This window comes from Triturus cristatus, chromosome 3_2 (genome assembly GCF_964204655.1).
Source record: "Triturus cristatus chromosome 3_2, aTriCri1.1, whole genome shotgun sequence".
Lineage (NCBI taxonomy): Eukaryota > Metazoa > Chordata > Amphibia > Caudata > Salamandridae > Triturus > Triturus cristatus.
In genome coordinates, this window is record NC_140584.1 from 488,584,250 (window position 1) to 488,602,422 (window position 18,173).

Consider the following 18,173-nt stretch of genomic DNA (forward strand, 5'->3'; position numbering starts at 1 on the left):
CTTGGCCCATACCGCGTCGGTACCACGACTGAGGTCGCGGCCCTTCAGACGGAGGTGCGCCGGCTCCGGCAGGCAAGTGCGCTCATGGATCGGCGCCTGGAGGACTCCGAGAGCAGGGCCCGGAGGAATAACATTCGCATCATCGGAGTGCCCGAGGGACGGGAGGACTCGGCGGCGGATCTCTTCGTGGAGGACCTGATTTCTACCCATCTCCAGCCTCGAGGACTGAGTAAATTCTTCGCGGTGGAGAGGGCCCATAGAGTTCCTGGCGGCAGACCGAAGGTCGGAGCTCCTCCGCGGCCTCTTATTGCCCGTATCTTCAACTTTCGGGATAGGGATGCGATTTTGCAAGCTTCCAGACTGCAAGGGCCGCTTAAGCTGGAGAACATGGAGGTGAACTTTTATCCTGATTTCACGCAGGCGGTCCAGAAGCAGAGACTGAGTTTCATGGGCGTTAAGCGGCGGCTTCGAGACATGAACTTAAAATACGCCATGCTTTTCCCGGCCAGGCTGCGTGTGGAGGCTGATGGTCGCACTCACTTTTTTGACCGTCCCGAGGTGGCCGGGGACTGGTTGGACACTTTGTCTGGGGGACATGCTCGGGATGGCATGGGGGCGGCGGGAGGAGAGTGCCCACCGGACCGGGTATGAGGCATTGACACTGGGGCTCATTCCTGATGAGGCCACCTTTCGGCCAGGCTTAGGGTTTCTTGACTGTTGTGTCTTGTTTCCCCTCCGTTGGAGGTGGTGCTGTGTCTCGAGGGGGTTCTCTTTCCTCCTCTAGGGGGTCTTTGTAGTTTAGTTTACACAGGGGCGACAGGCACACTGCAAGTTGGGGGGGCTATTTGGGCTCATGCAGGGGTGCAGGGAGGGGGGAGTTTTGTTTGGGATGTTGGGTTGGGGTTGGGTATTGTTTATTTGTACCACAAGGCAGAAGTATTGTTGTGCTATCGTTAAAGTGCTCTCTGGGGGGAGATTGATCGGTTTTGGCTATGATGGGGGGTAGGGGACTGAGCCTTTTGTCCTGGAATGTCAATGGACTGGGGGACAGGATAAAACGGGGAGTGGTCCTGCAGTTCTTAAAACGCATTTCACCGGATATAGTATTTCTGCAGGAAACACACCTCATTGGAAACTCCTTTCGTGCCATGAACAGACGGGGCTATCGCCTTGTAGCCCACTCGGGCTTCACATCTGGTTCGAGGGGTGTGGGCACTATGGTTAAAACCTCGCTCCCGTTGGAGGTTGATGAGGTGCTCCATGATGATAGGGGACGATATACGGCTCTGGTGGGTAGATTGGAGGGTAAAGTCATTGTTTTGGTTTCTGTTTATGTCCCGCCAGGGTTGCAGACAACTACTTTTGCTGATTTGGGGCGCCTTCTTCTTGGCCTGCCGGAGGGGATTCTAGTGGTTGGGGGGGATTTTAACGCTGTAATTTCTGGAACTGAGGATCGTCACCCTCCCAGGGATCTCCCCCGTGCCCAAGCTTGGTTATCTGGCCTCTTGGATACCCTAGGGCTGGTGGATTGTTGGCGGCTGAAACACCCTACGCAGATACAATACACCTTTCATTCCGGGGCTCATGGTAGTCTTTCGAGGCTTGATTATGTTCTGATGCCAGCAGCACAGGCAGGGAGGGTCGGGGAGGTACGACATCTGGCTCGGGGTATTTCAGATCACTCCCCGCTCCTGTTGTACTTCGACATTGTCCCGAGGGGGGAGGGGAGGGTGGTCCCGATTAATTCCTGGTACCTGCGTGACCCCACGATTCGCGCTGATTTGGTTAAATCTCTTGAGCGATATTTTGAAGACAATGTGGGGTCTGTGTCGACTGTGGTTTCTTTGTGGGAGGCGTTTAAGACGGTACTCCGGGGGGAGGCCCTGTCCCTCATTTCCCATTCCCGGCGGCGCGAGCGGGAGGAGGTGACCCGTATCGAATCTGAGATAACTGAGTTGGAGGGTGATCTGGAGTGTGGGGTAACGGATGATAAACTGCATGCTCTCCGATTCAAACAGGCGGACTACAGGGCCCTAGTCACGGAGGCAGCCAGGGGCCTGAGTAGAGAGCAACAGGGGCGACTGTATGATGTGGGTGATAAGGCTGGTAAATTGATTGCGTGGCTGGATAAAAAGGAGAGAGCGAGTCGAGTTGTCCCGTCGATTGAGAGACTGGATGGGGTGTGTGTCACTGAGCGGGAGGAAATTGTTGAATGTTTCGCTGAGTATTTCCGTGGGGTGTATTCCCCGGTATCTTCCCGCTCGGAAGAGGATTCCCACGACCTGCTTAAAGACATCGCGCTGCCTTCCCTTTCGGAGGAGGATAAATTGTCGTTGGACACGGCCCCGACATCTGAGGAGATTGCCCTCGCCATACGTTCGGTCGCCTCTGGCAAGGCCATGGGTCCTAATGGCCTTCCCATTGAATTGTACAAATTACGACTGGATACGCTGGCTCCGCATCTTCGCGCTATGTTCCTCGCGGCCCGGTCGGCGGGTTCCCTCCCGCTGGACCAGCGTCTTGCCACTATTGTGGTTATTCATAAGGAGGGGAGGCCGCTGGATCGGGTCACGTCTTACAGGCCCATTTCGCTGTTGAATGCGGAGCCGAAAATACTCGCTAAGGTGCTGGCTAATCGGCTGGTTGGCGTGGTGTGCGATCTGATCCACCAGGACCAGTCCGGCTTTATCCCTCATCGCAACACCGCGCTTAACTTGCGGCGTCTGCACGGGGTGCTCGCGAGGGTCCCGTTCATACGAGAATCAGCCATTTTGGCGTCCTTGGACGCCACTATGGCGTTCGACACGCTTGAGTGGCCATATATTTGGGCGGCGCTGGCTAAGTTTGGGTTTGGCCCGGGATTCATTGGCTGGGTGAAACTGTTGTATTCCGGACCGCTGGCGCAGGTGGCGGTGAATGGTAGAGTATCGGCGCCGTTTGAGCTGGGCAGGGGCACGCGGCAGGGCTGCCCACTGTCGCCGCTCCTTTTTGCGCTTGCCTTGGAGCCCCTGGCGGAGTGGCTGCGGTGGCACCCTTCGATTCGTGGTCTCCGATGGACCCCCGAGTATGAGGATCGCGTATCCCTTTACGCGGACGATATTCTTTTGTACCTTGCCTCCCCGCGCAAATCACTGATTGTGTTAGTGGATGTGTTGCGTTCATTCGGCCGCAACTCCGGCTTAGTTATCAACTGGGCCAAATCCTGTGTGTATGTTCTCTCTGGGGAGGCTCCTATCCTTCCGCGGGGTTGTCCTATCCAGGTTGCTCCGCAGGGATTTAAGTATCTGGGTATCTTTATTACCCTGGACGCTGCGGCCCGATATAAACAGAACTTACTTTCCCCCCTCCAGCGCTTGAAGGAGGATGTGGCGCGTTGGAGGCGCTTGCCGCTCTCGCCGCTCGGCCGTGCGGCACTGTTTAAGATGATGTCGTTGCCACGTTTCTTATACGCTTTACAAAACACAATGGACGTCGTCCCGGCGCGCTACTTTCGGGAGGTGGAGGGTCTGCAGCGCCACCTGTTTTGGGATGGAAGGCCGCGTATCGCCCTCACGAAGCTGACGCTCCCGTGGTATGACGGGGGGGTCGCCCTCCCAGACATCAAACGGTATTACTGGGCCTCCCAGCTGGCTGCGATAAACCACGGCCTTTATGGGCCCGCCCTTAACCCGGCTTTTGAAATGGACAAACTGTTACTGCCGGGTGGTGACTATAATCGTGCGCTTTACTCTACATCGCTCGACGCACGTTTGACGGGCCCTACGCGGGTCGCGTTACGGGTGTGGCACGCGGCAAACTTGGCTATGGGGTGGAAGGATCGGTTGACCCGGGCGACGCCACTGTATGCATCTGAGCGACTGGGCTGCTTGTGGACCTCGAAAGGCTTTGAGAAGTGGGACATGATAGGCATCAGCAGGGTGGGCGATCTCTGGACGAGGGGGGATTCAAAACGTTCGATGTGCTGCAGAAGGAATTCCAGTTGCAGGACAGGGAGTACTTCCGATATGTACAGGTTCGTCACGCGCTGTGTTCTGTATTCCCGGATGTTGCCTCCAAACCGGAGTGCTCCCCTCTGGAAGATAGAGTGCTAGATGGGCATGTACCGGATGGCACTATCTCATTGATTTATAAAAAGCTCATCAACGATCGCTCCGGACTGCTGGCTGGCCTTCGTGAGGCATGGGTCACCGATGGCTTGGAGCTGGATGACGAGGACTGGGTGTCTGCGGTGGCCTCCCCGAAAGAGGTGGCCATACCGGCCCGCCTTCGCTTCGTCCAGCTCAAAATACTCCACAGGGTCTATGTTTCGGGGCCGGGTCTGATGCGTATGGGATATGCCGTGGATGGACTGTGTAAGCGTGGGTGTGGTTTGTTAGGGACCTTTATTCATATTTTGTGGGAATGTCCGGAGGTGGCGCGATTCTGGCGTGGTGTACATGCGGTGTTGCAAGCGGTCACGCATGTGGCGCTGTTTTCCAAGGCTAGGAGAGGTCTGCTAAATGTGTGGGAGCCGACTGATTATACGGTGCCGCAAACGTGGTGGGTGACTCTGGGATATATGGTGGCCAAGCGTGACATAGCACAATTGTGAGGCTCCCAGAGGTCACCAACGGTTTCGGTGTGGAAGGACAACATGGATTGGTGTATGTTTCGGGAGAAGGTAGTGTATGTGGCGAGAGGTAAGCCTGGGAAATGGGTGAAGGTGTGGGGCCCCTGGAACTCCTATCGTGGCGGGATTTGTACCCCGCCGCTGACGCCTGACTTGGCAGTGGCCCAGTCTCCCTAGTCTGCTTGTCACCTTGGTTCTGGGCATTGTGTCTACTTTGTTTCTGTCCCGGCCTGCCCCCCCCCCTATTCCTGTGGATCGGTAGGGTCCTCCACAGGGGAGCTCATAATGCTGCTTTGACTTTTGCTGCCTTGTGGATTTGTTTGTGGTTTCTTATAAAAAAATTGAACCGTCATTTGGGGGGGTCTGGATGGTGTGGCCGCCAGCGCTTCCCTCGATTTCTGGGACCTTTATCACTTGCCGCTTGTGTTTAATGACTGTATTTTATGCTCTCACTGTTTGCTAGCGGCCGGCCCGAAGGTTGTAGGCCCATCTTTGTATATCTTCTGCATTCTGTAATAAAGGTTTAAAAAAAAAAAAAAAAGAAAACAACATACCTGGATTGGTCCAAGGTTAACCATCAGGAATTTGTTGATATACTCCGAACATCTTATCCTTTATTTGATGGAAACTGCAATATAGCCTGTAAACAATTTAATTAATGGCTAGATACTGCAGTGAAACTTACAGTCCCACAAAAAAAGCTACCTTTAAAAGAAAAACCCCCTCACAGCCGTGGTTCTCGGAAGCACTAAAGGCACAAAAACAGAAGTGTAGAAGAACTGAGGAAAAATGGAGAGCCAATTATGACACCCAGCTCAGACAGGAATATAAATCTGCTCTAGCCAGTTATAAAAAACTAATAATAACCGAAAAAAGTATATATTTCATTCAGAAAATTAATGAGTCAAAAAACTCTAGTAAAGTTCTCTTTGATACTGTTAAAAAACTATCAAAATTCGAAAATAAAAACTCTGAAGAAATGTCATCAGACTTCTGTAACACACTAGGTGAGTTCTTCGTTAGTAAAGTATCTTCAGTCTATGACTCCTTTAAAAATCACAACACAGAGATGGCAGACCAGGATACCCTACACCCAATAAATCTGGCGGACCAATCAGTTCAACCTATATTGTTCCATTTCACCCCTCCCACTGCAGATCAGATCAGAAAGAGGTGCTCACCACTAACTCAGGTAGCCCAATGGACCCTTGTCCACCTAAAATAATGCAAACCTGCTCAGAACAGCTGAGCCTGGTGTTAGAAAAACTATTCTCCCAAATTATCGAAACCAACATCTTTCCAGATGATTGGAAAATGATATCGATCAAGCCGCTACTGAAAAAACCAAACCTAGACGGTGAAATCCCAAACAATTATAGACCAATAGCCAGGATCCCTTTTGCCGCAAAAATCATCGAGAAACTGTTAAACAAACAGCTATCCTGATATCTGATGGATGGTGACTGGCTGGACCATTCTCAGTTCGGTTTTCGCGAGGGACACGGAACAGAGACTGCGCTACTCACAGCAGTGGAGGAAATCAGGCAAGTGTTGGACAATGGAGCGAAGGCCGCCTTGGTACTACTTGACCTATCGGCGGCCTTCGATATGGTCAGCCACGAGATCCTCCTAACCCGACTAAAAACAGCAGAAATACATGACTCAGCATGTACCCTCATTTCTTCCTACCTAGAGAATAGAACTTTCTCGGTAGAATCAGGAGGAGCTAAATCCAATGCATTCAACCTACCATGCGGGGTCCCACAGGGCTCCTCGATGAGCCCCACTCTTTTTAATCTATATGTGGCCCCTCTTGCTGAAATTATAAGGAACTGTGGATTCATTCCAATATCCTATGCTGACGATACTCTAATCGTGGTGTCAATCAGTAAGGATGTGGAGGACACAGCAGAAAAATTTCAACATTGCATGGTTAAAGTCAGCCAATGGATGAAAAGAAACTGCCTAAAACTTAACGGGGACAAGGGTGAGGTCATGATATTAGGAGGCAACACAAATATATGGTCCCCCTCCTGGTGGCCTAAAAACATGGGAAGATGCCCAGATCCATCTGAAAAAGTGAGGAACCTGGGAATCATTCTAGACACCAATCTCTCATTTGACGCCCAAGCCAGCAAACTGGCATCAACACTCTGGAATATCCTAAAAATGATAAAAAAAATATTACCTTATCTACCACAAGATTCGCGTAAAACAGTGGTGACAGCATTAGCTTTGTCAAGACTGGACTACGGGAACGGCCTTTATGCGGGAGCCAGGATGAAAATCCTAGCCAAACTTCAACACCTGCAGAACGCAGCAGCCAGGCTTGTATTAGACATACCTAAGTTTGAGCCAATAAGCCACAAACTAAAAACTCTGCACTGGCTACCTATTGCAAAAAGGGTACAATTTAAATCACTGTGCCTGGCATATAAGGCTATTAACGGAACTGGATCACAATTCCTGAAGTCACATCTAAAACTTTATGAGCCAAATAGACTGCTCAGATCCGGCCAAAAGAGACTTATCGGGATCCCGAGATTCAGAAGAGCCAATTGGGGCGGAAGAAGCTTCCTTGTACATACAGCAAGAACCTGGAATCAGCTGCCTCTTGCCATAAAAACCAGTCCATCTTTGAAATCTTTTAGAAAGGAAGTTAAAACCTGGCTGTTCTCCGCATAGCTCTAACAACATCTTCAAGAGACAAGGGTATATCTTAGCGCCAAGACGCCTTCGGGCATTCGCGCGCTCTATAACTTGATAAATCAAATCAAATCAAATCTTTTAATTTTCAAATTCTTTATTTATGAAAAGCTTCTGTTTGATAGTGGAAAGTGTCCAGCTGTGAACTGATATTGGAGTGATGAGTCATGCTGAATTACAGAAACCTAATGCTCTAGTTATTGCTTTTGGTGCTAGATGGCTCTTTCTGGTAGGACTTTTATTTCATTACACAAGTGAAGTAACTTCAGAGCTAGAAGTATTTCTTCTGAGATTATTTTTGGTGACTCTGCCTAATATGCTGGTGCTTTCCCTACTGATAATTTTGCCTGGTAATCGTCACTACTGTACTATTGTCTGATGCGGAGACTATTATTATTGACTACACATTGTTTTGTCTGGTCTTGTCTCTTGCCTATGGCTATAAGGTTTGGCTCGTGACCCACAGCCTAATTGTTGCTTTTTTGCATATTGCTCTGTATGGTATCATGATGTTACGCTTATTTTTAATTATTATGAATGCATTCATTTAGGACAGCGTGTCTTTCCCTCATGTACACACAACACAAGCATGATGCTACTGCAGAGAGAATACCTACGTTTTAGGGAGAAATGTCTCTCCAATTGTATCTGGGAAGCGTGGCTCACTTCACTGTGTGGGCTGTGTCAGCCTGCGGCGCTTTTGTCCTCCACGTCAGGCATGTTATGTCATTTCTTTTGTCTTTTGCTACAGAAGGGTTCTTTTTTTTAAATTTTAAGTATTTTTATTGACATTTTCAATTATTTAATACACAGTTCGTATATAGAAGCACAACCATGGTAACATCAAATACCTCAGTGGCAATACATTACTGAAATACATCTTTCAGTGTCCTTGAAAAAGATCAAATAGCAAATTCCAGCATACAATATGCATTCCATGGGCCCAGAGGGGTACTGCATAGCCAATACCTAACACATAACTGTCACCTCCAGGTTCCGAACCACAAAAAGGAGATGGAGGGGCAGAGAACAGGTCATCCCCCACTCAGAAATCTGTGTACAATAAAGGACCTGTTCACACAGTGAGCATTTAGTTCATATATCCATTGCAGTTGTCATCTAATTTAGACAGACTGTAGAGCAAGTGATAATGTCATCTATGCTGCTTATAGGTATGGCTCACTAATCAAAGGAAAGACAAAGGTTATTCAAACGAGATAAGAAAAAGGCTGTCTCTATATCCAACAATTATATCTAGAGACACCCACATGTGGTAAAAAAGTGTAGGAGAGGAGTGATGGCGCCTCACGGTAGCAACACCAAAGAGGATAAAGCAGGAAGGTACTCGCCTGCTACCTCAAGATCTCATCATCAGCTGCCACCACTCCGCAGAAAGAAAATGTGTGTAAGAAAGAGTAAGCATGAGACTGGGTAATAACCCAAAACGCAAAGTGCTAGGGTGTGTAACGAGAAGATGAGAAAAACTGTGCAGAGATCCGTGCACCATAATAGACCCCACAGTGTATATACACAAATTTGAGTTGGTTCACACTGGCTTTACACTTTTTATTCTATGCTGTGTGACCACTCATATATAAAAAATGCCGACATGTTTCATTGCCATTTGGAAAAACTCACTGCAACTTCTTCAGGGCGTGGGGTATTGTCATTCCACCCTTCAGCCTTGCTTGATCTATTAAAAACAATTCTGTTGGAGGAAAAAGACAGACAACCAACACATAACAAAAATAGTTGGCGTCCGGTTCATAAGGACCTAATGCTGTATATACTACGTTCCCAACTGAATATCCACCACAGTGTTTACCGGGATATTGCCCATCATGGGCATACCTTTGCCCTCGAGCACTTGTGTGTGTGGCGGCGATCACTCATTCAAGGCTCATCCCCTCGACTCCTATCGTGAGTCTGTAATACACAATGAAAAATATGAATTAAAAGGTTTTAGGAGAAACGGATATCGGGTTCCTGCCACTCCCCGTAACATGGAATGCTATCTCTCTGATATCACAGTCGTAATGCATCTCTGTTTCGCTGCTGTGTAGCTCCTCAAGTGTGACTACTGCTCTACGGGTGGCAGGGGGGCCGGTCTTGTACCAAAAAGAACTTCTCGTGTCGAGTCCTGCCCGCAACATGGAGTACTGTCCCTCCTATGTCCCAATCATAATATATCTCTTACTCACTGTTGAGTAGCTCCTAAAATATGACTGCGGGTGGTCGGGGGGGCCGGTCTCGTACCAAAAAAATTCCTCATATCAGGTCATGACATGCCCACCTTGAGACCCCCTGGCCGAGTCTGGGGTTCAGAGGAAACTGAGTTCTACAGTGCAGGTACCCATCCCTTTGCTGCGGCGTGCCCCGCTCTAAAAAATAATAATACCCTACGTTTATAGAAACGTATGTCAGGACTCACCGATATTGCGTCCGTGTCCGGCATTCACTCAGCACTGCAACAACGCGGCTGCTGTCTCCAGGTTCCGACCAGAGTTCCCAGTACATGCTTCACCAGAATTAGTTACTGATAATTTACATGTGAGAGTACCCACCAGTGGATCAAAATACAATTATAACATTCTTGATTTACCAAATGCTACTTCAATTGTTCACGAACAATTCTAACATAAAGAAAAGAGAGGGAACCAATAACCCAACATAAACAACAAAAGAAGCAAAAACAAATGAAGGGACCTTATGCAGAGGGGCGAAATATATTGTAAGTATCATTACAAGCAAGTGGTGGAGGTACAATAGAATGAGGTGTCACAGGCAGGGGCTTGGGATATGAGGGGGGGAAAGGGCCTATAATTGCTATCAAAACAGTCCCATCCGGGCAGTAGGCGGCCATTTAACATTCCCCCACATTCTGCATTCAACAGCAGGCACACTGGCTCCCAAAACGGTCCAAAGGTTCAATGGACATTGCAATTTAAATCCCTTCAGAGTGGGGCCCCGGGTCTGAATCTGAACCCGTCTTGCTAGTCACTTGCCCCTCAGGGTTCTCCCAGGTCACCATCACTTCCCTCCTTTGGCCCGCTATTGGGTGCTTTCTAATGTCTTTAGATTCCTCCCAACTAAGTGCTCTACCTTCTGCCCCAGCTCACATGGCGACATCTTTATTCCAGGTCTCAAATTGAGGTCCCCTCTGGGATTTCCATTCCATTGCAATGCGACATTTCGCTAGGCCCAGCGCCAAGTCTATGAGCCTATTCCCCACCTTACGCTTCGGCGGCCTGGGAAAGGGACCAAAAATGCAGGTCTGTAGTGTAAAAGGTAGGTCTCTACCCAATACAACTGTGAGCTTACCGAGAACGGCCTCCCAGAAAGGACACAGGTCCCGTCAATCCCAGGTCATGTGGCCAAAGTCCGCGTCCGGATCAGAGCATCGAGGGAAGAGACGGACCTCCCCCCCATAGGTCACATTGAGGCGATGGGGTGTCATGTAAGCCATGTGTGTATAGTTAAACTGTATATATTTAAGGTGTGTGCTATGAGAAATCTTCCCAGAGTAGGGCACAACCCTCCGCCATTCCTTGTCTGTTAGGACTCTGCCCCAGTCTCATCCCATTTTGCATGGAGCTTATCAAAGGGGTGAACCAAAGCCTCCTGGAGTGCCAAATAGAACCATTTCACCAGGTGTCCCGCCGTCCCAAGCGTGAACAGAGCATGGAGTACTGGGTGCGTCTCCAGCTCATCCCTACCTGCAGTCCATAACTGTGCAAAAGTACGAGTCAGGGCCTCATATTGCAGGAATTGGCCTGGGGCAGGCCACAATCCTCCATAAGACAGTCAAAAGGGAGTAGGGACTTGTCTATGAAACAATCCTCAACATTATCTAGCCCTGCCTCTGTCCAGTTTGCTAATTGCTCATTCGTGAAGACAGGCTGTGGGTTGCTGTGTGGCAAACCCACAAGCGGCAACATAGGGGTATATTTGGCGACTCGCCGTCCAGTGCCCTGACATCTCCCCAGGCTTGAAAAGCAGTAAGCTGCAGCAGGGAGCAGTACGGGGTGGGTGTCGTTGGTATCAACAATTTCACCATTACTAAGTTATGTTGGGAGTCCGGGAGCAACAAAAACGTTCCGTCTTCGTTCACACCCTCTATCCATTGTGCCAGGCACTGCAATTGACCAGCCAACATATAATATTCAAAGTTTGACACTCCCATGCAGCCGTCAGAAACAGAATGGTGCAATGTTGTATGAGAAACCCTAGGCGTGGGAGCATGACCATTTTAGATAGGGAGACCCGGGACATTACCGGCAATTGCAGTGTACGCCAGAAATGTACACATGCACGTAGAGAGCACAGCGCTCTACCCAAGTTGCCGTCTTTCAAGTCATCAAGCGAATGGAAAATTTGGATGCCCAGGTACTTAAACGTATCCTGAGACCATGGAATGTCGGCCATCAAAGTGTCCGGTCTAGGGAGAGGGCCCGCTACCGAGATCGTATACGTCTTCGCTTTGTTGACTCGAAGACTCAATAGGCCCGCGAAGATGTCTAGGAGTTGTATAGCCGTTGAGGTGCCCACAACAGCATCCGACAGATACAACAAGAGGTCGTCCGCATACAGGGAAACATAGTGCGTCCGCCTTCCAGAATCCAGTCCAATCCCATCTCCGCCCTGGCGAAATCGTTCAGCAAGGGGCTCAATCGCAAGGGCAAAATGGAGAGGCGAGAGAGGGCACCCCTGCTTTATACTCTCTAGAAATTGTTCTGCCCTTTCGGACCCTGGTAGTGGGTGCCACATATAGAAGCCGCACCCATCGCACCCAATCCTTTCCCAACCCCATGTGCCGCATCACCTCGAACAGATAATCCCACCCTACGGTATCAAAAGCTTTTTCCAGGTCGACTGAGAGCACCGCGGCCTGGAGTCGAAGCGGAGTCTCTGTATGATAAAGGATGGAGTAGAGCCTACGGAGGTTGTAGGAGGTGGTACGGGAAGGAATTAACCCGTTCTGATCAGGGTGTATTAATGTCTTCATGGGCTGAAGCAACCTACCGGCCAAAACCTTGCTTAGGATCTTAAAATCCAAGTTAAGCATGGAGAGGGGCCTATAATCCTTAACCCCTGCCTCTGGCATCTTGGTTTACGGAAGCGGGATCACCAGGGCCATCCGGGTGGAGCTAGGCAGTTCTCCGGCCTCATAGGCATCTGCGTACAGCCGGACCAAGTGCGGCGCAAGCATATCCGCGAAACGCTGGTAGAATTCGTCCGGAAGGCCGTCCTGCCCAGGCGTCTTGCCAGTCGCCAATGCATGGATGGCGGCCTTAATTTCCTGCAGTGTTATAGGTTCCCCCAATTCCTCCCGGTCCTCGTCCTCCAACTCGCAAAGGGGCAGAGGCTCCAGAAATTCCCTCACCACCGAACAAGCGGCCGCAAGCGGGGCCGCACATAGAGTTTCATAAAATGAAAGAAAGGAATCATTAATCACATCTGGGTTATACAGCACTTCACCAGACTGCGTGGTAAGTCGGGTAATGGGGGATCCTCCGAATTCTGGCTTAATTAAGTGAGCTAATAGACGGCTAGCCTTCCCTTCCTCTCTCTGCACCATATCCAGATAATGGTTGTGGTTATAGCAGCGCAACCGCCCAATGGCGTCATCATACTTCGCTCGTGCCGCCTGCAGTGCCAATCGAGCCGCGTCCCCCATACCCTGAAGGTTATCTAAGCTGCAGAGGCTCCCCTCCAGATCTAGTCATTCCTGACTGAGCTCTCTGTAAGCTCCAGTTGCCTGTCCCAGACAGTGGCCCCGCACCACCACCTTGAATGCCTCCCATTCCACTCGGGCAGATGATGCAGTGTGGGCGTTAATAGGAAAATATGTTTCTAGGAGGGCATGCAGAGATGTACGAAATGGGTCATCATCGAGCGGCGCCGGGTTAAGCCTTCAAGTGGGGACTGGGGGGCACTGACCTAAAGGTTGATTGGTCTTTAATAATGGACTGAGGTCCGACAGGGTACGGCCCAGGTATTCCGTATGTGTAATAGTGCTATTAAAGGCAGGGGAACACAAGAACATATCTAGATGACTATGCACCTGGTGTACCAGTGAAAAGAAGGAGAATTCCTTATGATGGGCATGCTGCAACCTTCAAGAGTCTTCAAGACCCCAGTGTGTTATCCACGCTCTTTACCCCAGAGCAATGCGACATGTCAGGGACCCCATTAAGGGGAGATGTGACCGATCCTCAGCAACTTCCGCAACACAGTTAAAATCCCCTCCAAGGATCAGGTTGCCCCTCAGGCTATCCGCTAATACAGCAGAAAAGGACTCCAGGAAGACAATCTGGTCCTTATTAGGAGCATAAATGTTACCAAGGGTGATCTCACGCCCTGCCAGCCTCCCTGCAACCAGAACGTACCGGCCCCCCTCATCCAACCATGATCGCTCAACTGCAAAAGGGACCCCCGGCCTCACCCGGATCAATACCCCCTTGGCGAAAGTCGAACAGGTAGTGGTAAAGACCTGGCCCCTCCATCTTCGCTTCAATTTCCCAGCTTCCTCACTATTTAAGTGGGTTTCCTGTAGAAAAACTATGTGGACATACCTGTGCCGCAAATACGAGTAGATATTATGGCGCTTTGCCATGGACCCCATTCCCCTAATGTTCCACGTTAGGAACCATATAACACGATGAGCCCCTGCCATCCCTGTTGGATATCGCTATATGACATTCCAAATGGGAGACCCACTACAACGTCCTCCCTTATCTCGTAGCACCCCCCTCTGCAAACATACAAAGCCATAAAAACAACAACAAAAGGACCCCTATGGTGGTCAACTCCCAATCCCAGGACAGTCCAACAACTGTCGGCCGCCCAAACATCCTGTGAAACAGTTAATAAGTGAGGCCTTAACCCAGTGCGGCACTCAACGGGGGTGGCTAAAAAGCAGGAATGAACGCTCTCACCAATGAGCGCGCCCCAGCCCCCTAAGGAAAGAGGCAGCACAGGGCCAGATTGGGCAACCAGCGGACAATGACCCTCTCAGGGGCACCGCTGCCCCAGCTTACCAGCTACATCAAATTATATCATCCGCAGTATTAGGCGTCACCACTGGCATCTTCACGCTGTCACTGTGCGAAGTATCTGTTTCATTGCCGTCTGTCTCTCTCGCGGAACTGGCCCCCGCCTCCGGGGCCAGACTCCGACTCCACATGAGCTCCGCAACGACCTGTAGTGCTTCAACTCTCTCCTTCTCCATCTGCGATGAGGAAGGCTTCTTTGAGGTCCCCCTACGAGGGGGTCATCTCTGGTGCTTTTCAAGTTCCGCGACTCTCGTCCCGGCGGCTCAAGGACCCCTAGCCCCAGGTGTCTCGCCCTTATAGGTCTCCAACCAGTCCCATGAATCTCTAGGGCAATCAAAATAGTGAGTGTTCCCTTCTAGCAGGATGCGCAGACGGGCTGGGAACATCAGAGAATACTGAAGGCCCGCATCTCTCGGAGTCCTCTTATTATTATTATTACTTATTATTACAGTTGCTTATAGAGCGCAGATGACACCCTACAGGTAACCTGGCACTATGTTAATATGTTAACTGAATGTAGAAAGAACTAAGGCCCCTGCCAGGCGGAATTAGCAGGGAACTAGAGAGCAGGCCCGGGGATAGAGCCAGGTTTTTATCCTTTTTCTGAACTGCAGAATGTTATCTATCTGTCGAATATCCAATGGAAGTTTATTCGAGAGGCGGGGGGCTGCGGTACAGAAAGCCCAGCCTCCTGATTTAACTTTCTTGACTCTATGCACCCTCACCAGATTTGCCGAAGACGAACGAAGCATCCGAGGGGGAGCATACCAAATAAATTTTTCCTGCAGGGATTTAGGTCCATGTCCATGTAGGGCCTTAAACAAAATGCATAAAGCCATGTATTCTCTGCAATCTCTCAATCAGATACCGCGGGGAATCCAAAAGCAGAGCATTGCAGTAGTCCAATATGCCGAGGATAGTACTCCGGACTATCAGTGTCCTGGCCTCCAATGAAAACATCGGAAAGATTTTTCGAAAAGCCCTAATCAGACTGAAACAACTCCCAACTGTCTTGTTGACATGTTTCTCTAATGTCAATTTGTTATCAAACATGACTCCCAGATTACGCACAGCGTTACTGGGAGCCAATGGGGCACTAGCAGCAGTTGGCCAGAAGTTAGATGGAAATGTAGGGGGAATTCTTCCTGCCGCGCAATATAAGATCTCTGTTTTCTCACAATTAAATTGAAGGGAATTCTCCCTGAGCCAGGTCGCTATATCCTGCAGACAAACATGAAAATCTATTAAAGAAACTGATTGCTCACCTTCTAAGGACAGGATAAGCTGGGTATCATCTGCATAATTAACTAAGTTGACATTATGAGATCTTATAATTGCAGGTAGGGGACTCATGTAAATATTAAAAAGGATAGGGCTTATTGCCGATCCCTGTGGGACACAATGCAGTATATTAGAAAACTTAGGGCGAAAAGGAGGAAGGGCTATTGCTTGTTGTCTGTTGGATAGATAAGAATAAAACCACTTAAGTGCAGTGCCCGTCACGCCCACCTCTTCAAGCATGGACAGAAGAATCCCATGGTTTACCGTATCGAACGCGGCAGACAGGTCGAAAAGAACCAAAATGGCCGACTGTCCCCTGTCTGCTCACATTCGCAGATCATCCATAACGGTCACCAGAGCAGTCTCTGTCCCATGGCCAGGGCGAAAGCCAAATTGTACCCTATCCAAGATGTTATTTCTTTCTAAAAACTGGGAGAGTGTTTTACTAACTACTTGCTCCAGAATTTTTATTGGATAAGGTAAGAGGGAGATCGGTCTATAGTTCTTCAGACACGCTGGGTCGAGTGTCGCCTTTTTCAACAAAGGTGTCACCGACGCCTGCTTCCAGCAGGCCGGCACAGTGCCATTCATCAGAGATTGATTACAAATTTGCCATAGTGCCGGAAATAATTCCGGAGCCAGCCCCTTCCAGATTTTATGTGGCAATGGATCCAAAGGAGATCCAGAGGATACTCCCATGGCCATTTTTTCAAAATCCCTTAAAGAAAGCATGTCAAAATGATCCAGGGAGTATAATTTCCCCCTCTCAACTTGACTCGCTGAGTGTGATTCCTTGGGCATATATCCTGAATTTAGGCCATTAACAATGTTACTTATCTTGTCCTCAAAGAAGATTGCCAGTCTATCACACAGTGCCTGACTGGGTACAATCTCGTTCTTTGCACACTCCGGGTTAATCAGAGTGTCTACAATTCTGAATACATCCGTAGTACTGTTTTGTGCCTTCAGGATAGAATTAGCAAAAAACTCTGTTTTAGCTATCACAATTTCTTTCCTATACTCCACTATGGCTATCCTCCAGACGTTTTTATCCTTCTCAGTGTAGGCTCTGCGCAATTTCCTTTCTGCTTGCTTACAGCCAAGTTTCAAGATTCTACGTTTTTCATTAAATCATGGGGCTGACGGTCTGCCAAGTTTTTTATGATTTTTTAATGGGGCGATTTGATCTAGCCTAGTGCTAATATTATTGCAGTAAATTGCATAATTCTCCTCCACTGTCTTATTAGTGTCGTACTTCTCAGTGGATACAAACACCAGGAGAAACTTTGCCTTCTTTAGAAGGCCCTTCCAGTCTCTACTTTGGAATTTCCGGTCAAACTTATAATTTGAATGATTAATCCAAGATTGTACAACTGGAAAATAATCAGATGATGGTCCGACCAACACACTGGTAGGGCCTCAATTGGTCCCATTATTTGCTGATTAGAGAACACTAGGTCCAGTGTGTCCTCCCCCTTGTGGGTAGATTCCGTAACCCACTGTTGTAGGTTAAGATTTTCACAAGATTTAATAATATTGTGATATCCTGAATCTAGTATCCCATTCGGCCCTAGATTAAAATCCCCTACAACAAGCATTCTGGAGTGGGACAATTCCAGATTACTCAGGACTTCAATACATCCTTGTTGAAAGAGGGGACTAGCTGTTCCAGTGGGTCTGTAACTGACTAGACCAGTCAGTAGTTGGCCCTTGGGCTCTTTTATTGAGAAGCCCAAAAGTTCTATCCCCTCCGTTTCCTCAATATCAAGAGGTAGAAAGTTCCAATTATCCTTAAATATAATCCCAACCCCACCTCCTCGACCACCCAAACGAGGTTTATGGAGGACTTTATATCCAGATGGACAAGCCATACCCAGCTCCAGGTCTGAACTAAGATGTGTCCATGTTTCAGTCATAAACAACACATCCAGTTTGTGCATTTCCACCAGCAACTGAATCTCCAGATGGTGCTTTGGTAGAGACCTAACATTAAGCAACCCACACCTCAGGCCATCTCTTTTTTATAAAATCAGATTTCAGCCCTGCAGTCTCTTCTAGTCTAACCCTGCCTCTCCTGCCTCCTACTACCCCCAACTCATGCAGCTGTTCTCTTGCATAGACGTACCTTCTGCCTTCAGCTCCATTTTTACTAATACGAGCAGCATAGCTGGCACTGTACGCGGTCGGTGCGCGGACGGGCGCAGACCTCTTGACCTCTAGATAAGAGGCCCGCTTCCTCTGCACCTCCAGTGTGTAGTCTGGAAAGAGAGAGACCTTGCTGTTGTCGACAGTGAAAGGGCCATCGGCTCTCGTTTTTTGCAGATGAAGATCTCTGTCCCGGAAGTGGAGCAGGCGGGCCACCACTGGACGTTGGGGCCATCCGGGGACCAAAGGCTTGGCTGACACTTTATGAGCTCTCTCTAGCGTACAGAGTGCCAGGAAGGACACCATGTCGCTACCTTTCGTCCCTTCCGGTAGGCCAAGGATTGGTATGCTGTTCCTTCTATTGCGCCCTTTGGCAT

At 49.2% G+C, this 18,173-nt stretch overlaps 1 protein-coding gene across 1 annotated transcript in view; it reads right to left on the reverse strand.

Moving 5' to 3' along the window:
- ASCL3 (achaete-scute family bHLH transcription factor 3) overlaps nucleotides 1-12,419 on the reverse strand; it is a 67,943-nt gene extending 55,524 nt beyond the window's left edge. The window contains exon 1 of the mRNA XM_085647056.1: nucleotides 12,338-12,419. Within this exon, the coding sequence (XP_085503182.1) occupies nucleotides 12,338-12,419 (82 nt within the window). The remainder of the gene's footprint in view (nucleotides 1-12,337) is intronic.
- Nucleotides 12,420-18,173: the final 5,754 nt, after the last annotated feature.